Source organism: Typopeltis vanoorti, chromosome 25, assembly GCF_054136105.1.
Source record: "Typopeltis vanoorti isolate ZY-2024b chromosome 25, IOZ_Tvanoo_1.0, whole genome shotgun sequence".
NCBI classification, from domain to species: Eukaryota; Metazoa; Arthropoda; class Arachnida; order Uropygi; family Thelyphonidae; genus Typopeltis; species Typopeltis vanoorti.
Window position 1 is genome coordinate 71,391,136 of NC_143573.1, and position 26,334 is coordinate 71,417,469.

At 36.7% G+C, this 26,334-nt stretch overlaps 1 protein-coding gene across 5 annotated transcripts in view; it reads left to right on the forward strand.

The window, feature by feature from the left end:
* Positions 1-26,334, forward strand: part of LOC150092840 (dynein axonemal intermediate chain 7-like) — a 497,248-nt gene that overhangs the window by 392,321 nt on the left and 78,593 nt on the right. For all 5 annotated transcript variants that reach the window (XM_090414468.1, XM_090414470.1, XM_090414471.1 and 2 more), the window contains one exon: positions 20,177-20,248. In XM_090414468.1, the coding sequence (XP_090270594.1) occupies positions 20,177-20,248 (72 nt within the window). The remainder of the gene's footprint in view (positions 1-20,176; positions 20,249-26,334) is intronic.

Below are 26,334 nucleotides of genomic sequence, written 5' to 3' on the forward strand. Positions count from 1 at the left end.
TCTCCTGTTTTGGGCCATTGAATTTCACAAAGTCCCATAACAGTCCATTTATATCTTTTTTAGTTCATGTTGTAGCAATTTGAGTTGATCTGATTGTAGTAGAGTCCTGATATTCCAGGTTCTGGTCATTAAATGGTTGCAGAGTTTGAATCTGGATCCAGTTTTTCCATTATTTTTGTCAGTGATAGTGGTAGCGCCAGTCGCTAACTTCGCATTGCCACCCCTGGAGCTGCTACCAAATGGCAAATGGACCTTGTTGAACCGGGAGACGTCCGAGCCGGCATGGTGTGCTGTGTTAAATCCTTCACCATGAATGTCTAATGGGCAGTAAATTAAGACAGATGGTGCCAATCTCCTCTTCTGTCTTCGCCTGCTAGCATTTAGCTGGGCATAGTGGGATGGCCTTCATGCCTTGGTAGGCCCTACCAGGAGTAATGATACTCCCAATATGCTTCGCCCCTCCTGCCCAGGGCCACCCCCCGCCACGGTGAGGCAGCATAGCAGGACTTGGGGGAGAAGGAACCATCCACTGACATGCATAGTGTGCTTCCAGATAGAAAGCTGGCAATCCAACTACAGAGGTCTTGAGATAGACCAAACGATGGTAGCTTACTTAGTAAGCCCTTGTGCCAGGGCCGGTCGAACACCTTGGAGATATCAAGTGCAAATGCTTGAGATTCACCAAACCTCTCCATGACATATGTGAGCAGATTTCCTGTTGATTGGCAGCAACGGAATCCATACTGGTGGTCGTTTATTAGACAGGTAGCTTCAAGGTAGTATAGGAGTTAGGAATTGATGATTTTTTCCATTATTTTTGATATGAGTGAGGTAAGCGAGATGGGACGGTAGTTGGATGGCAATGATTTGTCACCCTTCTTGGAAATGAGTTGAATATAACTCATTTCCAAGAAGGACAGGAGTCAGTTTTGGTGCACAAACCTTCAGGACAATTGGAGGAATGCCATCTGGGCCAGGAGACTTTCTTGCTCTAATTTGGGCAGTATTTTACTTATCTCTTTCTGGCAAAAGGATATAGTGGGCATTGCATCTGGAATGGTTGGAGTACATTTGCCATTGCCGATTGTGTGTGCATTGGAAGCAAAGTGTGAGGCCAGGAGATTGGCCTTTTCTGTAGCTGATGTTGTTGCAGTGGTGCCATCTGGGTATGATAGAGGTGGGAATAGTGTTGGGCAGAAGTTATGACCAATTGCTTTGGCAATAGACCAAAAGGCTCAGATGCTGTTTGGACAGGCTGCTAATTTCTTGCTTTTTGCTCTTTTGAACTCTTTTTTGGGGGCAGTGATTGTTTTTTTTTTTTGCATTTATTTCGGGCTTGGGTATAAGCTCTAAAGGAGGATGGAGTTCTTGATTTGAGTCAGTAATGGTATGTTTGGTTTTTCATTTATACAGCTTTGATACATCTTTTGGAAAGCCAGGGTTTAGTTAGGGAATGGCAGGTCAGACAGAGTACTGTGGGGAATGTACATTTCCATGCCAATGAGGATTATTTTGGTTATAATTTGAGGATTAAGTTCAGTGCATATGTTTCGATTGGAAGATTGGAAGCAATAGTCCAACCATGGGAAACGTAGCATAAAAGTTGCAGAGGCTGTCCCACTTGATACTGTTATAATGCCAAACTACTCTTGTATGGGAGTGGCTGTGTAAGCATTGTTGCATGGGGGAGGAAATGAGCACTAGATTATGGTCAGAATTGCTTAGGAGGGTCCTCTACATTCACTGTGTAATTGAAAGGGTCACTGGTCACCCTTCTTGGGAATGGGTTGAATATAGGCCAATTTCCAGACTGTGGGATAGATACCAGTGGAGTAAGACAGTATATATATATATATATATATATATATATGGGTGACATAGGACAGGACTCAGACTGAAGAAATTTTGTAGAATCTTATAGATAGGGGGAAGAGGAACATTTATCATTGAGATATAATTTAGTGAGGAAGTTTACCAGATTAAGCCGGCCTGGCTGGCCGAGTGGTTAGCGTATCCAGCCAAAAGGCTGCAGGTTCGAGTCCTGCCGTGGGCATGGATGTTTGTGATTGTCTGTGAAAAGTGGTAGATGGCAAATCTAGTGGTGGTAATCAGCGGTAGATGGCATTGGTGTGGATGATGAAAGTAGTTGCGGTTCGTTGTAGTTGGTGGCTTGAATGGTGGAGACAAGAGTTGTGGAGTAAGTGCCCTCCCTAAATGAGTCTTTGGATTCCTTGGAGGTGTCAAATAATAATAATAATCTAAAAAAGATCTTTAAGGAAAGCTGTGCGAGTGGAATGCGTTTGAAAGTATGGTGAGTATAAAATCATTGAATGAGTTTAAGACATGGTTTGATGATGAAATAATAATAATAAAAGATGGAAACAAAAAAATTACCTTGTTCAAGATTCCTTTGTGGGCATAAATATACAAATGATTCATGCTGAAGTTTCTGAAACAAAAAATATGTAAAGCTGGAATGAAAATAAACAATTTACTAAGTAAAACTAAGTTGGTGAGTGATGTAAAAAATGCTCCCTACATTGATAGATTGAGAGCCTGTGGATTGCAAAGGTTGGTTGATAAGCAGAGAAGAGAGGATATGATAGAAACATTTAAATTACTAAAAGGTTTTTATAAGATTGATTCAGGGGAAATGTTTCAGCTGTGTGATAGTGATGGAAGAACAAGAGGTCATCCCTGGAAATTAAGGAAATGTGTGGTTAACAAGGGTGTGAGAACGAGGTTTTTCGCCTGGAGGGTGGTGAATGAGTGGAATGCATTGCCTGACTCAGTTGTGAGTTCTTCATCTGTAAATGAATTCAAGAAGAGATATGATAGTATTGTTTTGATAGTTTGGGTCTCCCACGATGAGTCTACTGACTCCATGGAGATACCTGTAATAATAATAATAATTAATTAATTATTTGCACAGTTGGACATTTTACCAGCTCAAGATAGCATTATCTAAGGTACTTCAAAGACACACTTAGCAAAGAATAAAATGACCTTGAGAACAAGGACAATCACATGTATGGAAGACAAGTAGTGTTCTCTGGAGTGATATTATGTGATTACTACTGACGACAGGATGGGGCAGTGTGCCATAATTTATATAGAATTACACCATCAATCCTATTGCAGCTCACTGGGTTCTGTAGAACACTTGCCACTTTCAGGAACAGTCTCTGCAATTTGAAACAGGATCTGTGTAGTAGCCGGGCTTTTTTCCATATGATGAAATGGTTTTCATCCAAGATATATTGTACTAGTCCACTTTTAGGTTGACCATACCAAATATACTTCTTATGTTCTTTTTTTCTTAATATCATAGTCTATCCTGTCTGTCCAAAATACTGAATTCCACAGTGACAAGGAATACTGTAAACACCTGGGAAGCAGAGAGAAAAAATCTGGTTGATCCTTGATTTGTCTTGGGAAGATGGAGACTGTCCAGAGGTTTGTTGTAGACTGTTCTAATTTTATGTTGTTTTAGGAGTGAGCCCAGTTTATCTGTTATAACTTTAATGTAGGGTAGGGATATGATGCATGTGTAGTTTAATTAGAGGGGGGGGGGGTGTTTTTTGAGTAATTAGTGAGGGTTTCCTAACCATTTTATTCAAATGATATAAGTAGACCCTGTTGTTCCAGATGTGGTGGAGGTCCTGACGATGAAATTTGCTGGAGGCTAAAGTTTTGAAAACTCCAAATTTTTGGGGAGGATGTCTGATATAACATGTAGGTATCTGACTGTTTGTATGTGAACTTACAAATAAACAGAATACATGAGAAACCCACCCATAGTATCCAAGAAGGCCAGAGCACCCTTTTTTTCTCTTCAACAGTAAAAGTAACTTGGGGTTGGATAATGTTGAGGAATGGTAAAAAAAGTTAGAAAGAGCCTCTGGACTATGTGGCTAAATAGCAAAGATAGTCTATGTACTTTAGTCATACTTTGGGCTTGTGGGAGAGCCGAATTAAGTGGCAAAATTTAAAAAGAATCCATGTCTGAGATAGCAGTTGTAGTAAAAGTGAGGAGCCCATTGCTACTCCTTCAATTTGTTTTAAGAGCTGGTCATTGCAGATAAAAATACCACAATTTAAGGCAGTGCTTAAAAGGTTTGCAAATATTAAGTGGAAATATTTTGGAAAGGAACTTGTATTATCTACTGGGACCAGTGGTGGATTTAGGCATTAAGGGGCCCGAGGCATTTGCGATTTTCAGGGCCCTTGAAATTATTAAGCTACAAACAATTCATTTTAATTTTTTTTTTAATATTTTATGTATAATTGCACAATGCATACACATACATACATAACAATAATTACTTCACAACAAAAATTATAAAATGTTTTGCATACATATAAATATGAAAATAGGTAGGCAACTTTAATTGTATATTACATATTATTGGAACAATTCGATAATATTATAATCACATTCAGGTACAGTCTGTATTAAAGCTGTTCTTATTAAAATATTACATAAGTATTTAGTACATTTGTACATAAGTATTTTATGAAATTATACTGGCACTTTTCTACTTTTTGCAGCAGCAAATTTGTCAATTAATAAATCAAATTCTAATTCTTGTAATACAGAATTTTCAATAAACAGTGACAAATTTGATAGTCAATCTTGCCCCAATGAATTTCTTAAATAATTCTTGACACGCTTAAGGACGGAAAAAGAGCTTTCTGCAGAAGCATTACAAATAAGCATTACAAAGCATTACAAATATGTAAATAAGCATTACAAATATTACAAATTTAACAAAAATTGTTAAAAAATTTTTTAGTATTATTTCTACAGTTGATTGCAATCTGATAATAATTTTTTTGTACATTTGAAATGGACATGTGATTTTTTCTTCTTTTATGTATTTTAAGAAATGATGTACTTTGTCATTGAAATAGCTAATTTCAGTATCATTCTTATATATATTTCCCAATTTAGAAATGCAATCATTTATGTCATCTTTACTCATATTGTGATCAAAAAATAATTGAAAATGACTTAACACATTAGAATACATATTAATTTTGGTGGAAATTTCGGTACTCAATCTATCGCAAATCATATTATGAGTTTCTACGATAAACAATTTGAGAGCTGTTAGAATTGTCTTGTTCGTGTTATTTGATGCTGTATTTAATTCATCAAAATGTCTTTTTTGTTTCTTTATCCGGTTTATTTCATAATTTGTTTCATCAGTTAATAGATTTGCTTGTCGTTCTGTGGTTTCAAAATAATTTCGTACACCATTATAAAATTATGCAAAGATTTTAAAAGTTTTACACATTGCAACAAATGTGTTTGAACTTCTTGAAGCGAAAGACGTGTTATTTATTCTTTGCAATAATCTATTCCATAATATTGTTAACACTGCAATTTCGTATTTATCGAAATATTTTGACAATGTTTTGGCTTGCAATCTATTATCTGGTTTTTCAAGTTCATTTCGCTCATTTTAATAAGAACAGCTTTAATATTCATATTTATGAATTTAGGGACATAAAACACACGTGTTGAAAAGATTATTTTACTGATTAATAATAAAATAATAACTTGACGTTTCGACCCCTGTATTGAAGTCATCATCAGAAGGATACATGTGTATAAGAACCAAGCTACATGCTGTTGCACTCTATACAGGTAAATTACATCTACGTTGTTAATCTTTTTTCTTAGCCTGCCCTCTAGTGATTTAAAAAAAAAAAAATTACCAATAAAAACCACAATAAACTCTGCTAAAGTCCACATATACTAGGATTCTTCTGGAATTATACAGTTTATATTGTTGTTATAATACGATTATCTTCTGGATTTGTACAGTACATTTGTACAGTACTACATTTATACAGTACATTTGTACAGTACTACATTTATACAGTACATTTGAATGTTCAGGGAAAAAAAAAAAACACTTCACCAAGTCTTCTTGTATTGAGATTTTTCTTTGTGGTTGCTTTGAAGGTTGCAGATGGGTCCTCCACATTCTTGGAATGGTTAGACCATCATTTTTATTCTGATCAGCATTCATATTTATGAATTTAGGGACTGTGTAACCTTAAAAGAAATAGTTTTAATATGTTTATAATTTAATTGCAAAGCAGATATGGCATCAGTTCATGATGACCATCTTGTGTCACTGATTCTTTTAATATGTTTGGAATTTGTATCGGCAAAACTATCTGTAAGTAAATTCCATCGTTGCGTAGATTTAGAAAAAAAATTATATACGTTCTGTACGAAATCGAAATTATAAACAGCCTTTGAACAAGCTTCTGCAACAGAGTTTCCAATAATGTTAAGTGTGTGAGTGGAATATGGAATGAAAATTGCCGATTCATTCAACATCTTAATTCTTGCTTATAGACCATTATATTTGCTAGCCATATTTGCCACATTGTCGTATGTTTGGCCACGCAATTTTTTATATCTAAAGATAGAGCATTTAAATTGTAAAAAAACGAGTTCCTCTAAATTTTTTGCATAATGGTTATTTAATTGCAGAAAACCAAAAAAACTGTTCCAGCACATCTCCTTTACTATTTACATATCTCAATATAAAAGTTAACTGGTCTATATGGCTCACATCGGGTGTGGAATCACGATCAACGAATAATACACAGCTTCTCTAACTTCCAAAATTAATTTCTCCTTTATTTCAGTCCCCATTAAAGCAATAAATTCATCACATATCTTATGAGATAAGTAATTAACCTTCCCACTTCTGATATTATCATACCTTGTTAAATGATTTTTAATAAACTCATCAAACTGTGATAAATATTCCATACAAGTTATAAAATTTCCTCTTTTGTTAACACCACCAACACTTTCATCTTCTCTGTGCCCCCGAAATCCTAAACCCAAACTTGCTAACAACTTTACTGTGGCTACAATTCTTTTTAAAACATCTCACCAATATTTTTGTTCAATCTGATTAATCAAATGAGAATCAATACGTCCAGCTATCGACAATCTTTTTTTTTAAATTAACATTGAGGAAATATGTTCTTTAGAGCATTCATGTTCTTTCAATGTGCGTTTAAGATTTTTTCCAATCATTGTATCCTGTACTAAATTTAGTAATAGAACGTGTAAAAAGTTTGCAAACATTAATAGATTTAGTTTAATCCTTTATCCCAGTGAGAGCAAACAAAGTTTGCGCCTGAAAATATCTTCAGGACTAAATATAGTGTTGTACTATCTTATCCAGTAAGTAGTGCAACACCAAGGCAACTCGTGGCAAAGGTGGAGCAAGCTACCAGGCACTTCTAACCCAGTATCTCCCATAATGCAAAACACATTTCCTATGTGGATATGTATACTGTTATGCATTAAAGGGATTGGCCATCTACCCAGACTAGTTTCGACCTTTATTGAGGTCTCTTCAGTGGGAGCCAGGCCCAGAGCTGGAGATACCAGGCAGAAGCAGTAGCAAGTCATCTGTGCCTATGGGAGTTGCCAAAAGGTTTATCACCTTTTTTAAAAATTACTCTGGATTTAGAGAAAGATGTTGAAAATTTATTTATCACTAGGTTAGACTATAATAGATTTAGTTTAATCCTTTATCCCAGTGAGAGCAAACAAAGTTTGCGCCTGAAAATATCTTCAGGACTAAATATAGTGTTGTACTATCTTATCCAGTAAGTAGTGCAGTAGTGCCTGGTAGCTTGCTCCACCTTTGCCACGAGTTGCCTTGGTGTTGCACTACTTACTGGATAAGATAGTACAACACTATATTCAGTCCTGAAGATATTTTCAGGCGCAAACTTTGTTTGCTCTCACTGGGATAAAGGATTAAACTAAATCTATTATAGTCTAACCTAGTGATAAATAAATTTTCAACAGTTTGCAAACATAGCAGTAAATCATTTTGCTACTTTCTGAAAAAATAAGCCATTCTCGATATTCTTTTGTGCCATTTGCTTTTTCACAGTAAAAATGAACACTTGAAATATTTCTGTAGTAAGTCTGATTTCTGTCATTATATTCAACTTTTAAAGATGTTATGTCTCCGATATTGCACAGTTTATTATTTACAAAGTAATTTACCATTTTCTCCGATATTTTGCACTGCCATAAAGCGATATCTTTTGGAAAATTATCGGAGTCTGGTTGTTTATGTTGATCTGCATCATCACCTCGTTCTTTTTCTTCTACGGCATTTTCCTCTGTGTCTTGCACATCTTGTTCAAATGTTCAGCATTGTCGGTTGTTTCGTCATGTTTGGCACCTTCTTCTTCCTTCACAGAATTTTCTTCATTTTGTTCAGCGTTTTCTATTATGTTAGCATTTTTTAGACTATCTTCTTCTTCTTTTTGTCTCGTTCATCACGTGTTGGTTGACGATCTTCGTTGCTCTGAAATTTAAATGAAGATGAAGTCTAAAAAACCTCCAAGGAGTTTTTTTGAGAGAGCGATAATTTTTATTTTTCCTTTTGTCGTTTTCTTTTTTCTGCCCCGTACAAGTACGTTCATTTCATGCCTAAAATATTAAATATGCATATATATTCAAAACAATTATTTTATAATTAGAATAACAACAACCGAACCACAACAAAGGATAAAGGATACTGAAGGTTACAAGAATTTCATTGGTTCCTTAACCATTTATACCGCCTTTATTCGAAGCGGTCAATTTGGAAAACAAAAATGAAAATAGAATTTATTTTATTATATAGTTACAATTAAACAACAGTACAGACAGTAGTTCCAAGAATTAAGACAAAATTGAAACAAAATGGAATATTAGTTTTTCAAATTTTTACTAAAAAAAAATATAGTGCGGGCCAGGTCCCCTAGCCTTGCGGGGCCAGCAGCGGCTGCCTCCTTCACCTGTGCCTAAATTCGCCACCGACTGGGACATTAGTGAAAAGTGACAACGCAACAAAATTAACTAAGCAATTATTCTGGGCTTAATTTAAACATTAGCAAAACAAAAGTGATGGCTTCTGGTAATTTAAATGAATTTATAATAGAGGGAGATAAAATAGGAATTGTTGAAAGTTATAATTTACTGGGGATCAGAATCAGAAATGATAGTAAATGTGAAGATGAAAATCTTGATTAAAAGAAGAATAGTTGTAAAATTCGATGTAGCTTAAAAATAACAAAAAAAGAACTTTACATCGATTTTTACATAGGTCAAGTCTCATGAGAATTGTAAATAACCTTGTTTATTTCTATGTATATTTTGCTAAATATTAATATAGTTAACCCTATGGGAAGTGACTGTATTTACTGTTTTAACATAAAAAAAAAAGGCAATGCTTTGCCATCGGAATTTTGTATATAGCTATGTGTAAGAACACAAGAAAGTTGTTTACAGTTATGTGTGAGAAAGTTGTTTGCAAGCTCTACGCATAAACACCTTTAAAGTTAGTATCTAAGAGTGCTGCTAGGTTCACTTTGGCTCATTGCCAAAATAAGATGACACCTGATTGGCTCTCTAAACACTCATGCTCATTGGCTACATTCAAATGAAGGAAAGCTACTTCAAATCAACCTAAGCGACTTGGGCTTCTTTTTTCTGGTTATTTGGCTATAACTTTTCATAGAATACAGATAATATGGTATTACACCAAACAAAAGTGGTGTTATGAGCCATCAAGGGAAATAAAACAATGTGAGAATTACATTGTTTTATTTCCCTTTTTATATATGGGTACTATGAGTGTTCTACTCCAATCATCTGGAATTTGCCCCTCTGTGCAAGCGTTCTAAACTATGCAGTGCAGTCACTGTAAAACTTTCATACCTCCATCAGGATAGGAGGGGAAAGCGTGGTGGTGGGGTACTGCTTATGATAAGTGATGACCTATGTCCTCTAAGAGTGGAGGCTTTGGAAGGAAGTGACACTAATGATTTTGAAAGCGTATAGTGTGAGGTAGAGGTAGGCAAGACAGGATATTTAGTGGGGTGTTGCTACAGACCAAGGAGCACAGAGGGTGGGGACCAGGAGATGTCTAGACAGTTGAGCGTGGCAAGTGCAAGAAGAATGATTGTTATGGGAGATTTTAACTACAGTAGTATACATTGGGGAGAGGAAGATGCATGTAGCAATAAGGGAATGGAATTTCTACAATTCTTGAGGGACAAATGTCTTAGGCAACATGTAACAGAGGGAACAAGAGGTTCAAGAGTTTTGGATTTGGTTATAGCATCAGAAGAGTTGATAATAACTGAGATGGCATCTCTCCCACCAGTTGGATAGAGTGACCATATGGTTTTGACTTGGAAAATGAACAGACATGCAGGAGTATCAAAGAGATGGGAACGTATGTGGAATTATAACGCAGGTGATTATAATAGTCTTAGACGTCAACTTGGGAAAGTTTCATGTGGGGAGGAATTGGAAGGCCGGGATATCATTAGTGCTGAGAAATTGTGAAGGAATATTTGTTAGCAGCAATGGTAAGCTGTATTCCACGAGTGAAGAAGAGGACACAATTTGGAGTAAAGTGGAATGCAAACAATATTAAACAGGAACTTCATACGAAAAAGAGGCTATGAAAGAGATATAAGGAGACAGGTGAAGAGAAGATGCATGAAGAATATAAGACACAGGCCAGGAGAATGACTAGAATAGTAAGGAAGGCGAAACTGGAATATGAGAAAAGATTGGCCCTTAGATCCAAGGAAAATCGTAGAGAAATTTTTAGCTATGTGGCCAGTAGGAGGAGAAATGACTGTGGAAGAATGAGATTGTGGGATAAAAATGGGAATAGGGTGACTGATGCAGAGGACATAGTGGAATTGTTCAATGAACACTTTATTGGAGTATTTCATCATGGAGGAGTCGATTTGAATACTAGAGGTATAGGGCAGTTTCGAGAATTAGAGGTGCAGGAGGATAGTGTGTTCCACATACTGAGTACTCTGGATGTCAGTAAAGCTGTGGAACTGGATGGTATTTCACCATGTGTTTTGAGAGAATGTGCTAAGGAACTGACAGTGCCTTTGACCTGGCTTTTCAATGAAAGTCTCGCTGTGGGAAAGATGTCCATGGAATGGAAGGAAGGTAAGATAGTGCCATTGCATAAGGGCGGTAGCAAACTGGAAGTGTCTAATTATAGGCCAGTTTGTGTGTCATCAGTAGTTGTTAAGATCTTGGAAAAATTAGTGAGAGACCGTATGCAGCATTGGGCAGATGAGGGTAATGTTATCTGTGAGAGTCAACATGGATTTGTGAAGGGATGCTCTTGTTTTAGTAATATGCTAGCCTTTTATGATAAAGTTACAAGAGCATTAGATGAGTAAAAGGGATATACAGTGGTGCCTTGGTTAACGACGAGTGGCTGTAAGAAAAAAATCTCTTGGTTAATGACACAGGCTTTGGTTAACAACTCTCGATTATGTGAACCTCTATTCGATCTAAAAAACCGGAATTTTCCGATCGCACTCAGCCACGTGCGGGAAGACATTGTCGAATAAGGAACAGCCACGTGGCATAGCTGTGAAGCTCAGATATGTTTGAGCCATCATAGCCAGCTGTTTACGTTTTCCGTTTATTGTTTCTTTTCTGGTAGTGTACTGTGCTTTATTTTAAAATTTGTAGTTATAAATGCGTTTTATGATGAAAATGAGTATTTAAGCATTTATTTTTTATGTGTTGGTTCATGTAGACAATAAATTGGCAGGTGCGTGTCACTGTTTGTTTGCCATCAAAAGGCAAAATCAAATCTCATCTGTATAATAATAATTGTATCTATAAGCTGCTATGTTACGGTAATTGCTGTATCTAATATCGTCACCTTAAAAGCAAAATGCACTAAGTTAAAAATTGCAGGTTTCGAATTTAACTGTTAACTTTTATTTCTAAAAGTTTTTTTTTCGAACTTTTACTTTTATTTTCAGATGATGATATGTTCTTTGTATCCCTTGTTTTAGTGTTGTACAATTTGTAATAATAATACCGTATTTTGCGTATCTTTTTTTTTTATAGAGTGAATTATTTTTTTACGGTGTGACAAAATGGGTCCCAAAAAAAAAGCTAGTGAGGGAAAAAAAAAAAAACAGAAAAATATTCTCTATTGAACAGATGAAAGAAATAATAGCAAAACATCATGAAGGTGTGAAAGTTATGCAGCTAGCTCGAATATATGAAACCAGTCATTCTACAATATTAACCATTTTGGCTAAGAAAGAAGAACTTATGGTAGCTAAGGGAACTTCGAGGTTGAATGTCAGAGAGCTTCTTTTTGAGCAAATGGAAAATCTGTTACTAATTTTAATCAAAAAAAGAGAAATGGCTGCCGATACTACATCTCAAAATGCAATCTGTCAGAAAGCTAAACAGATTTATCAAGATTTGAAAAAGAAGACTTCAGGATCAAGTTCTGAGGTAGATGATGATGATGATGATTTCAAAGGTAGCAGAGGTTGTTTTGGCAACTTTAAAAAAAGAACAGGAATTCATGGTGTGGTCAGACACGGAGAAGCAGCTAGTGCTGGCACAGCAGCAGCAGATAAATTTGTCAATAGCTTTACAAGAATTATAGAAGAAGGAGAATACCTATCTCATCAAGTCGTCAATTGTGATGAGATTAGGTTATTTTGGAAGCAAATGCCCAACAGGACATTTATCACAAAAGAAGAAAAAACACTTCCTGGGCATAAACCAATGAATGATAGGTTAACATTGCTTTTAGCAGCAAATGCAAGTGGAGACTGCAAGGCAAAACCAATGTTAATCTACCACTCAGAGAATCCCCGAGCATTCAAAAAGTTCAATGTCTCTAAATCCAATCTCGGTGTTTTGTGGAAGTCTAACAGCAAAGCCTGGGTCACAAGAATAGAATTTAGAGACTGGATTCGCGAAGTGTTTGGACCAACTGTCAAAGCCTCTCTTGAGCAAAACAATCTGCCTCTAAAAGCCATTTTAACCTTGGATAACACACCTGGCCATCCAACGAGCATAAAAGAAGAGCTACCAGACAAATTAGATTTTATCAAGGTGATTTTTCTTCCTCCCAAGAGTACATCTCTGATTCAACCTATGGATCAGCTGATAATTGCAAATTTTAAAAAACTTTACACAAGGGCACTTTTTATCAGGAGCTTTGAAATGTGTGAGGCTACCAACATAACCTTAAGAAAATTTTGGAAGGAAGAATTCAACATGTCATAGCAATTAGGCTAATTGTAAAGGCTTGGCAAGAAGTAACAATGAAATGTTTCAAAGCAGCATTGGAGGAAACTGTATCCTTCCTTTGGTAATGAAGAAACTTCAGATGAAGGACACAAATTGGTAAAGGATATTGTGGCAACTGCTCATGATCTTAACTTGGAAGTAGAGGAAGAAGATGTTGAAGAATTATTGGAGATTCGTGACCGAGAACTGACTACTACTGACGAGCCGAAAGAACTTTTCAAGCAGCATTGTGAAGAAAAGGAAATGGAAATTTCATCTGAAGATGAGGATGGAAAGAAAGAACAAATTACGACTGCTGAAATCAAAAATGTTTTGGCAAAGCGGGAAGAAGTTCAAAATGTTGCTATGAAATGGAATCGAAACAAATCTGAGGTTATCAAAACTGCAGATCTATTTAATGAAAACTCCATGCATTTTTTCAGAAACATTTTAAAAAAGAGGCAGAAACAAACAACCCTAGACATGTTTTTTACAGGTCCATTTGTCAAAAAACTCCGAAGTGAGCCCAATTGTCCTTCTGGTGAAGATTGATAATTAAAAACTGTTTTCCTGAACAATTCATTTTATTACTGTGACATTTTTTTGTAGCAAATACATATACTGTATAATAAATAAATTATATTTACCATATTTTATGACATTTTAAATGAGTTTTATCTGCATTTTTAATATGTACTATGGTTGTAGGAAGGAGCCAGAACAAATTAATCGATTTTCAATTAAATCTTATGGGGAATCGCACCTTGGATAACAACAGTAATCCTGGAACAGATTACCGTCATTAACCAAGGCACCATTGTACTGCCATTTTCCTAGACTTAGCAAATGCATTTGACAGGATGCTACATGATAAGCTGATATTCAAGTTTCAGCACACGGGTCTGGATGTCAGATTGGTCAAATGGATTCAGGATTGGCTGTCTGATAGGTATCAGAGAGTTGTGTATGGTGGAGCAATATCAAAGAGGCAGAAGGTTACAAGTGGGGTTCCACAGGGCTCAGTACTGGGACCTATATTGTGTAACCTTTATATCAATGACATTGTCTGTGGATTGCAAGGGGATATTCAGTTGTTTGCAGATGATGCAAAGCTGGGAAGGGTTATTAGGAATGGTGCAGATATGGTAGCCCTGCAAGAGAATTTGAATAAGCTAGATAGATGGGCAAATGAATGGGATTTTCAGTTTAATGCAGCAAAATGTAAGGTCTTGAGGTTTGGAACACATCGATAGGACGCTGCGTACTCTATGGGAGGAGTTAAACTGGAGGAAGTAGGGGAGACAAGAGATGTGGGGTTGATGATTGATAGAAACCTGAAATTTAGGGGATATATTGTAAAGGTAACACCGAGGATTGCTGCAATAATGAGAAGGACACTGACCTGCAGAGATAAAATAGTTATCATTCTGTTGTATAAGACTCTGATCCAACCACACTTAGACTATTGTTCTCAGATCTGGTTCCCAGAATTTGAAGGGGATAAATTAATTTTGGAAAGGGTACAAAGGCGGATAACAAAGATGGTGTCAGGACTGTACACTGGTAGTTATGAGGATCAGCTGAGGGAGTGTGGACTGCAGAGTTTGGTGGATAGAAGAAAGATAGATGATATGATTGAGACTTTTAAACTGTTGAGAGGTGGTTACAGGATTGACACTGGGGAGTTCTTTCGCTTGGTTGAACAGCAAGAAGGAGTGATGACATGGGGCCATCCCTGGAAGTTACGAAAGGAAACTGTGAGAAAGAGGGTGAGGAGTGGATTCTTTGCATGGATGGCGGTTGAACCATGGAATGCATCTGATAGAGTGGTGAGAGGGAGAACGGCCAGTGAGTTTAAGGAGTGGTATGATAGACTTTGTGTTTCCTAGGAGGGACCTCCCACGATAAATCTTTTGACTCCATGAAGGCCTGGATAATAATAATAATAATAATAATAATCTCTAATTCCTTTTGCAGCACTCTTTCCTCCATTTCTGAGCTTTTTCAAAAAGCCTTCAGGATATTTCGCAACCTTCCTGATATTATTTTCTTTGTTCTTACCAAAATCTTACAATGACTTTTGTTTAACTAGTTTTACACAGTAGTTAGCTTTCTTACATTTGTCTCTGTATTCTCTAAGAACACTAGCTGACTTATTTGCCAGGAACTTTTGATATGCTTTCTTCTTTTTCTTCACTACATCTTTAAGTTCCTGTATGTTCTTAAATGAACCCCATGAACTAGTTTTACACAGTAGTTAGCTTTCTTACATTTGTCTCTGTATTCTCTAAGAACACTAGCTGACTTATTTGCCAGGAACTTTTGATATGCTTTCTTCTTTTTCTTCACTACATCTTTAAGTTCCTGTATGTTCTTAAATGAACCCCATGAACTTAAAGAACTTTAAGTTCTTTAAGTTCATGGGGTTCTTATTTTTCTATCCTTGCAGACAACCTTACCACATGACTCTCTGGTTGAATCAATCAATGTTTTCTTCAGGATTTGCCACTGACTCTTCCAGGTTTTGTTCCTATTATCGAATTCTTTCATTTTTTTGTGAACAAGGTTTGTGTATTTTAGTCTACAGTTTCAGTCTACATTCTACAGGTAGTGTACTTATATTTATTATTGCTTTTATACTCTTATTGCTTCTCTCAGAAACAGTAAGAATAATATACAGAATTTTTTTTTCAACACATAGTTGAATAAGAAGAAAGAATAATCGATCAGCTTTTGAATTTACTCTTCTTCACTTGATTATCAAGTGTGGAAGAATAAATTGTTCTTGTGGAGGTGGCAAGTGAGTTAGTAAGTGGAATTCATTGCTAGGGAGAGAGTGGTAAGGGCATCAACTGTGAATGAATTTAAGAAAAAGTAAGGTATGAATTTTATAGAGTAGAGTGGACTGCTGCCCATGGTGAATCATGAAACTTTATGGAGTTTCTCAAATAAACTACTGTTTAGATAAGTTATTTAAATAGATAATTTGACATATTCTTAAATCCAGGAAGAAATAAATTGATAAAAGTATGTGCACTGTTCTCAATGGTATTTATATAAGATCAGAAACAGATATATATTTTTATTCAGAATATTGTTAATGTGTGGAATGAGTTTGAAGGACGAAGTGAACTGTATGGGAGCGATGGACTGCATTTGAGTGGTTATGGTGTGAGTCGCTTGGAGAGACTGCTGCTGGAAAGTAGAGAAGTGAGTAGAGTGAGAGAGAATGAATCAGATCAAGTGGGAAGTGATATGGAAGAGCAGGAGAGTACGACAGGGGAGATTGAAGAGGTGGTTATGAATGAGGAAGTGAGTGGCATGAGTATGGAAAATAAGAGAAAGGGTGTGCAAGATGAACAGGGAAACAGGGAGGCTCAGAGTGGACAGGGGTACCAGCGTGAGAAAGGTGGATGCTCCAAGAGGATGTGAGAGATTGTGTAGACAGGAAAGGAATGGGATGACCTGGGATCAAGAGGAAACAATTGGAATTGAAGAGGGTTCTAAAATGAATAAGCAGAAAGGGAAATGGCCACAGTTGAGAATGGAGAGATCACATGGAATGAGTGGTATCAGTGGAACTAGCTGTGGATGCAGGAATGAGCTGTTCTGTTTGTATACAAATGCTAGAAGTGTAAGAAACGAGGCAGATGAAATGGTTGCACTAATTGAGTCTGATCACTCAAAAATTGTTGGAATAAGTAAGACATGGTTAGATAAGGATGATTCTGACAGGAATAGAGATGTAAGGGTATAATGTGTTTTGTGAGGATAGAAGGGGTAAAAAGGGTGGGGGAGTGCTATTGATGACAGAAAAAGAGTTATGTCCATAGAAAGTAGAGATGCAAGAGGGAAATAGTGCCAATGGTTTTGAGGCAGTATGGTGTGAGATAGAGGTGAATGGAAATACTTGGTTGGATGTTGTTATAGACCAGGTAATGTGGATGGTGGTGATAATGAAATGTATAATCAAATTAGCCAAGCAAATAAGAAAAGGGTGATCATTATGGGCGATTTTAATTATGGCAATATAGACTGGAATGAGGAGATAGCAACTGGAAGCAAAGAAAATGAGTTTTTGAGTGATAACTACCTCAGACAGTATGTAACAGAGGGCACACAAGGATTGAGGGTGTCTTGATTTGGTCATCTCATCAGAGGGTGTAATTATAAATGAAGTGTCAAATCACCCACCAGTTGGTGAGGGTGACCATGAGGTGATTACCTGGGTGGTTGCCAGCTGTGTGAAGATCTCTGTAAGAAAAGGGTATATGTGGAACTACAAGGGGGTGATTATGAAGAGCTCAGGATACAGCTTGCAGGTGTAGCATTGAATGAGGAGTTAGCTGGAAAAGAGATCAATGCAGCTTGGGGGATTTTCAAAAACTATTTAGTAGATGCAATATCTAAATGTATTTCAAGGATGAGAAGGTTAAATAAGGTATGTGTGAAATGGATGAATGAAGAGATTAAGCATGCGATACAGAGAAAAAGGACATTATGGAGGCAGCATAAGAGAAGTGGAAATAACCAATTCCATGAAGACCACAAAGATCAGGCAAGGCAGACTATAATTATATGATATTTAACATTAATTATAATTATAGTTATAATTATAACTATAATTATAACAAACTATAATTATATGACAAAAGGATTAGAAATATAAAAATATGTTGTACATGTCTGCATATTATTATTATAACAGGCAACTCCAAGGAGTCCTTAGACTCATCGAGGGAGGCCCTAACATTGTGTCAAGGACAACTATTCAACATTCACACAGTATCTATCATACTTCACCTTCAACTCATTTACAGTCATGGCACCCACGACAGACTCTGGCAGCTCATTCGCCACTCTCCAAGTAAAAAACCTACTTGGAGAAACTTTGTTGGTAAGGGTAGCTAAAGAGAGGTATGAATAGCAGCTAGCTAATGAAGCCAAAAATAATCCTATGGAGTGCTTTCGATATGTAGCCAGCAATAGAAAGAATGATTATGGAAGGATGACATTGATTGGAGAAAATGGTATAAAGATAGCTGTTGCAGAAGGTATGGTGGAGATACTTAATGAGCAGTTCATAAAGATCTTTCAATCTTGTGAATGTGACTTCATGGAGAGATTGAGAGCAGTTGATGATGGGGAAGAGAAACTGACTGTAAGTGAGCAAGAGGTTTATGGGGAGTTGAGCAAACTAGATGTTAATAAGGCTGTGGGACTTAATAATATATCACCACGTATTCTGAAGGAATGTGCCAGGGAGTTGATGCCGGCCTTGACATATTTTTTTTTTAATATGAGTCTTGCACTGGGTCAAGTTTCTAAGGAGTGGAAGGAGGGCAAGATTGTGCCACTTCATAAAGGAGGTGATAGAACTCAAGCATCAAACTATAGGCCTATCTGTGTGTGTCAGGTGTTGTAGTTAAGTTGTTGGAGAAGCTTGTGAGAACTAGGATCCAGAATTGGGTTCACAACAATGGTATTATCTTTGATGCACAGCACAGATTTGCTAAAGGGAGGTCATGTTTTAGTAATCTACTTACAATAAGGTGACTGCTTCCATGGACACAAGAAAATGATACACGGTAATATACTTATATTTCGCAAAGGCTTTTGATAGATTACCGCATGATAAGTTGATAGTCAAACAAGAGTGGATGGGTTTGGTTATTAGATTGGTGCATTCGATTGGAGACTCGCTATCTGATAGGTATCAACAAGTTGTGTATGGGGAAGCGATATCCAGGAAAAGGAAAGTTCCTAGTGGTGTGCTTCAGAGGTCTGTTTTAGGGCCATTGCTGTTTAACTTGTATATTAATGATATTGGTGAAGATTTGGATGGAGATATTCAATTATTTGCAGATGATTCAAAGTTGGGATGAACTATGAAGAGTAGAGAAGATGTTAAAGATACCAAGCAATATTATAAGCTAGGTTTTTTAATCCTTTTTCCCAAATAAGCAAACAGACAAGTAAGTCAAATTTGCAGCTGCACATAGTGCAACACTAGGCAACTTGTTGTAAAGGTGGAGTAAGAACCAATCACTTTCCTTAGAATTTTCCCCTAATGCAAAGCACATTTCCTTGCAGAGATGTATGATGCTATTATATGTATAGTAGAGAAGATGTTGTGGCCTTACAAGAAGACTTGAATAAATTGAGTGATTGGGCATGGGAATGGCGATTTGAGTTCAATGTTGCAAAACGTAAGCTTTTAAAATTTGGAAAACAAAAATGGGATGCATATTTTATGCTTGGTGAGGATATATTGTCAGAGGTGGAGGAAATAAGCAATCTGGGGGTGATAGTGGATAAGGATCTCAAATTTAGGGGACACATAGCTAAAATTGTGAAGACAGCACAAAGGCTTCTGGGAATGATGCTGAGGACACTGACTTGTAGAAATAGGGAGATTCTTGTTCCATTGCATCCTTCTGAAAATCAGGTGACCAAATCTGTGCCCAGATTTGGTCACCTGGTTTTCAGAAGGATGAAGAGATGTTGGAAAGGGTCGAGAGGTGACTAACTAAGGTAGTTTCTAATCTCTGTAATGTTGAGTATGAGGAAAGATTGAGAAGATGCAACTTGCAGAGTCTGGTGGACAGGTGGAAGAGGGGAGATATGATAGAGACCTACAAGTTAGTAAGGGGTTGTTATAGGATCAATTCTGGAGAGGTTCTACAGAAAATAGCGGGAGATCAGGGGGAAAACCAGAGTTCATCCCTGGAAACTGTATAAAGAGGGTGTGAGTAGGGGAGTGAGAAGCAGTTTTTTTTTTTCATGCAGAGTTGTGAATGATTGGAATGTGTGGTGTTTGCAGAGAATTTGAGTGTGTTTAAAGCACAGTATGATGAGCTTTGTGTATGATAAAAAGACCTCCAAGATGAGTCTTTGACTCCATGGGGTCTTGAGTAATAATAATAATAATAATATCTTTGCCTTCTTCATAACCAGAATTATAACTTCTCAGATAGAAATCTGATTAGTTGCTTTGTACTTAATTTTGTCCTATAAGAGATTATTGACTTACAGAAATTAGCTGCATATGGAATAAACATATCACCTGAAACCGGAGCTTCTGAACATGTTGGACTTCCTCCAAAAGTGAGTATATCCAAAATTTACTATATTGTTCTTTAGTAACTTCAAAGGGGAATAGAAAATAATATACCCAATGCATTTGTTGAATTTCAGGTGTATTTTTTTTATTTATTGTTTTACTATTTATTTTTTCATATCACTTCCACACAAGAAAGGCTACAAGATCTATAGTAGATAAAAGTTGTGTCGGCTGGGTCAAGAGAAAAATATTCTGTTGATATTTTTTTTTTAAGAGATGGAGGTTATAATCCTTAGGGAATAGTTTTTGAAAAAGGCTGTTTCACAGAACTGAGGTTGATGGAATGAAAGATGAATGGAAGTACCAGGTTTAATCAGTCAGTATTTCAACCATAAAAATGATGTTGGGCAGAGGACATGATGGATGCCAGTTTTGCTTAACAGCAGCCAGGTGGAAATTAGCCATCTCTGAGAGAGTGGCTGAAAATAGTCTGCAAGAGAATGTCATCTGTCAACCAATCTGGCCTGTTCTGAAGAGCATCATGAATTTTTAGAGAAGTTTTAGGTGCACCACACTAAATATCAGATGAGAATAGTATTCTGAGGTTGGGTAGGTTTGGGATTTGTAGAGTAAGTAGCAAGACAGATGAATAGTAGCACTTTAAACAAAAAGGATGCAAAGTATTTTTTGGAAGCTAAGTATGCTATAGACATAATGTGATTATGTCAGGAAAGGCTAGGAGTTAGAGTCAGTTAATTATTATTATTATTATTATTACGAGCAACTCCAAGGAGTCCTCAGACTCATCGAGGGAGACCCTAAACACATGTCAAGAACAACTATTAACATCCACACAGCATCTATCATACTTTGCCTTGAACTCATTCACAATCATAGCACCCACAACACACTCTGGCAGCTTATTCCACTCATTCATGACTCTCCAAGTAAAAAACCTAGTTCTAACACCCTTGCTAACCACACTCTTGCCCAGTTTCCATGGATGGCCTCTAGTCCTCCCACTACCAGTCCTGTTCTGAAAAATATTCTCTGGATAATTTTATAGAAACCCTTCAGTAATTCAAATGTCTCAATCATATCACCCCTTTTCTGCCTATCAACCAATTTTTGCAACCCACAAATCTTCAACGTGTTCTCATAAGGTTCATTCCATAGACCTGCTATCATCTTGGTCACTCGCCTCTGGATCCTTTCCACCTCCTCCCCATCAGTTCAAGAAGAGATTTGGTTTTGAATACTAAGTCCATCATTATCAAAGGTAAGAGAAAAAGAGCTAAGGTTGTTTTTTTTTGCAAGAAAGCAGAAGGTGAATAAATTGTTATAATCCCATTGAAGGATAGTAGCAATCGGAGTTTACCGCTTATTGCAGATGATCTTGAAACTTGAGAGGTTTGTTCAAATCATTCGAAGGTTTGTTGTAAAGTAGAATGAGTGGTGCTATTATCAACAGCATTTTGTATGAAATTTGAAGTTAGTGAGAGAAGTATGTTTATATATATATATATATATATAAGGAAAAAAGTGGGTGAAATAACAGAGCTCTGAGGAACAGATTCATTTAATTGGAAAATCTGAAAAACAGAGCATCCTGTCTCTATGCCATAATATAGCCTTGACAGTGTTCCTCACATCCCATTACACAGTTTCCTTCTAGATATTATCTGCAGCACAGATGACAGCGAGATTATGAACCAAGCTGATCAGGAAGCCTACAAAATGTCTAACTGTCAAGGTCAATCCTGTATACTGCCATCCAGCCTACTTGCCACACAAAACATTTACTTGCTTCCCCTCTCTTCCCATTTTTCAATATTTCCAAAAAAAAGTCAATTGGAATTCTATAACATGATTAGTGATGTTGTATCTGGCTTTTCTTTAAAAGATTTTGTTTAGAAAATTATTTTTTATTAAATAAAATATTGTATTTTGTCATCTGTCTGCAACTACTCACAAGCTAGCAAAATCAACTCACCATGGCGAGTTGGCAAGTGTATTTGTTGAGCCCTAGTCATACCAGAACAACAGTAACCACTTTTTCCTTTTGAATAACCAGAACATCTACAATATTACTAATAACCCTCCCAAGCATCACATCACATCATCACAAACAGCTGAATATCTCCCTGTAATCCAGGGAAGTATCGTTGACAAAAACTGAACAGGAATGGTCTTTTTTACATTGTCCCGGTACTGAAACCCTGTGGATCCCCACTTGTAACTTCCCTACTCCCTGATACTGCTTCCCCATATACAACTCTGTTATCTATCAGAAAGCCAGTTACCAATCCAATCCACTAACCTGATATCCAAACCCATATGTCACAACTTAAAAACCAACTTGTCTTGCATAACTCTGTCAAAAGTCTTTGCAAAATCCCAAAAAAATGACAATACATGCCTTTCCCACTGCTCTTGTTACTCTGCTATAAAATGTAACCAGATTACTAAAATAAGAATGCCCCTTAACAAATCCATACTAGCCTGCATAAATAATATTTCCCTCATCTGTCCAGTTCTGTATACAAGTTCTTACCAAATTTTCCAAATCTTAACAATTACAGAAGAAATACAAACAAACCTATAGTTTGATATCCCATTCTTCCACTACCTTTATCCAGTGACCCTATTACCTGAGACTGTAAATGAGTCAATAAATTATTGAGAGGTGCTTACAAAATAAACACTGGGAAAATTTTTCAAAGGAATCAGAAGACGTGGTCATCTGTGGAAGTGAGAAGTGAGAATAAGTGTTTTTGTTTTCATATTGAATGTTAGATGCATGAAATACATTGCTGGAGAGTGATGAGGAGTGTTCAGAAAGTATAGGATTTTAAGATGCGCTATGATTGACTTTACAGGACCTAAAAGAGACGACGCGGGAGTTACAAAAAGTCGAGAGGAGTTAAAATGAACATACGGAGGAAAGTTTATTTTTCACTAGGTTAGACTATGATAAATTTAGTTTAATCCTTTATCCCAGTGAGAGCAAACAAAGTTTGCACCTGAAAATATCTTCAGGACTGAATATAGTGTTGTACTATCTTACCTGGGTAAGTAGTACAACACCAGGCAACTCGTAGCAAAGGTGGAGCAAGCTACCAACACTCCTATCCCAGTATCTCCCATAATGCAAAACACATCTCCTTGTTGGCCAGTGGCCAATCCCTTAATGCATAACAGTATACATATCCACAAGGAGATGTGTTTTGCATTATGGGAGATACTGGGATAGGAGTATTGGTAGCTTGCTCCACCTTTGCCACGAGTTGCACTACTTACCCAGGTAAGATAGTACAACACTATATTCAGTCCTGAAGATATTTTCAGGCGCAAACTTTGTTTGCCCTCACTGGGATAAAAGATTAAACTAAATTTATCATGCAGAGGAAAAGGAAATTAAGCAACAAAATAAGAAAGAACACAGCACGGAAACAGGTAAGTCAGTAAGTAATGGAAATAAGGTAAGTGACATAGTTTGTAAAAAGAAAGGATGTTATTTGGTAGACTCTATAATAAAACATGCTATTGATGAGCGAGTTATAACTTCAAATTTTCATGGAGTGAAAGTTAAGAATATAAAGGAAGCAATTCGAAAACAGAAAAGACAAGTAAATGGCATCATAATTGTATTAGGTACTAACGACTTAACTAGCGATAAGTTCAGTATAAGAGAGAACATGAAAAGGTTGTTGGAAGAGAGGAAAGTCAAGAGTGAGAAAGTGAAAATCATCAGTATATTACCTTAATATGATAAAAATGAATTAAGAAGAAGGGCTATGATGGCAAACAATTCGATGTGTAAGCTGTGTAGAAAGAATGGATGTGTGGAGTTGATATGAAATAATTGATATGAAACCTAACACAGAGAGTCAAGGAAACTAAATTATAAAGGGAGGAATGGTGAGTATGTGAGTGTAAGAGTGACGATGTTTTATAACTGTGTTAATGATGGGAATGGGCTTTATTTGATGAAAAGAGAATGATTTTGACTTTGTGTTCGCCTGGTTCGGACCCAGCAAACATGTGCAAAGATGTCTACATGTATAAGGTACTAGAGAAGAATAGAGATCTGCAAGTTGTCCAACTGTGCCATGCGGACTGCAGATAAGTGTATACAAAAGAACATGCAAGTAGCTTAATATGTCTGTACACAAATGCTAGGAGTATCAGAAACAAAGGGGTAGAGTTTATTGCCTTAGTCAATATGTTGGGACTTCAGATTGTAGGCATTAGTGAAACCTGACTATTAGAATCGGATATACTAACTAACTAGTATCGAGTGTAAAGGGTACAGTATTTTTAGGGAGGATAGGAGAGGAGGGGGCATGCTGCTAATGATATCGGATGACTTGAATCCAGTTAGAGTTGAGACCTATGATTGTAGTACTACTACTAACGATATTTCATGTGGCAGTGAATTTTAAGCCATCTGGTGTGAGGTGGAATCTAACAAGATCAATTACATAGTGGGGTGTTGTTACAGACCTGGTGGATCAGTGGCTAGTGATGAAGAAAAGCATCACCAAATAGAAAAGACGAGAGTGCGAAAAGAGTAATCATAATGGGAGACTTTAATTATCCAAATATTGATTGGGTAGCAGTAGAATCTCATGAGAAGAATGAAAATTAATTTATTGAGCAGTTGTGAGACAACTTTCTCAAGCAGCAAGCATGTGACAGAAGGAACTCGCGGTCAAAGAGTGTTAGATTTGATTATAGTGTCATAGGGCATTTCAGTTAAAGACTTAACTATTCTGCCACCGGTTGGTGACAGTGATCATGTGGTACTCACTTGAGAAGTGACTAAGTTTATGAATGTTCCATTCAGAAAAGGTTACATGCTGAACTACAAAGCAAGCAATTATGAGCAACTTAGGAGTATACTGAGTTCAGTGGAATGGGATCAGTTGCTGGATGGGAGAAGAATATTGACACTGCATGGAAAGCATTTAAACAATACTTAAATGATGCATCAGAATGTGTCCCAAGAGTTTGAAGAATAAATAGGGTAGGAGTCAAATGGATCTGTAATCTTATTAAGCAAGAGATTCTTAAGAAAAGATTGATGTGGAAGGAATACTGTGTGCATAAGGATAATGTCTGTTGTGAAAATTATAAGAAGCAGGCTAGAATAGTCACAACTGTTGTACAGAAAACAAAGTCTGAGTATGAAAAGAAACGGCTCTGTGTGCTAAAGACAACCCACAAGAATTCTGTCAGTATGCTGCAAGTAAACAAAATAATGAATATGAAAGAATAACTCTTGTAAATGCAGATGGCGTGAAGGGTAACAGATGCAGAAGAGGTTGTCCAACTAATGAGTACCCATTTTGTTAAAAGCTATCAACTTGGTGTATGTACCATTGAACTCACTGCTACTTCTTCACTGGATGAAGAAACTCAGATGTATGAGGGCGAGGTATTAGAGCTGTTGCACAAACTGAATAAGAATTCAGCAATAGGGAATGATGGGATATCAGCACATGTGCTAAAATGGTGTTCAGCTGAACTGGCTATTCCTTTGACCAGACTATATAATTTGAGTCTTAGAACAGGGAAGATTCCACAGGAATGGAAAGAACGTATGGTAATCCCATTGCACAAAGGTGGTGCAAAAACCGATGTATCTAACTATCGACATTAGTATCTCAGGAGTGGTGGTGAAGATTTTGAAAAATTGGTTAGGGCTCTCATTCAGAAATAGGTTGGCAGTGAATCTCTACTTTGCAATGAGCAAACATGGGTTTACTAAGTGAAGCTCATGTTTTAGCAACTTACTCATATTCTATAACAATGTTACCATTGAACTAGACAAGAGGAATGGATACACCATGATACTTTTGGATTTTGCTAAGGCTTTTGACAGAATACAGCATGCTAGACTGTTGCATAAATTGGAGAATATGGGTTTGGATTATAGAATATTAGCATGGATAAAAGGATGGCTGACTGACAGATATCAAAAAGTAGTATACGGGGGAAGCATGCGAGTCTGCAAGATTTAAGGTAACAAGCGGTATAACACAAGGATCAGTACTTGGTCCACTGTTATTCAATCTGTACATTAATGATATTGAGAAGGATTTGAAAATCAACATGCAGCTATTTT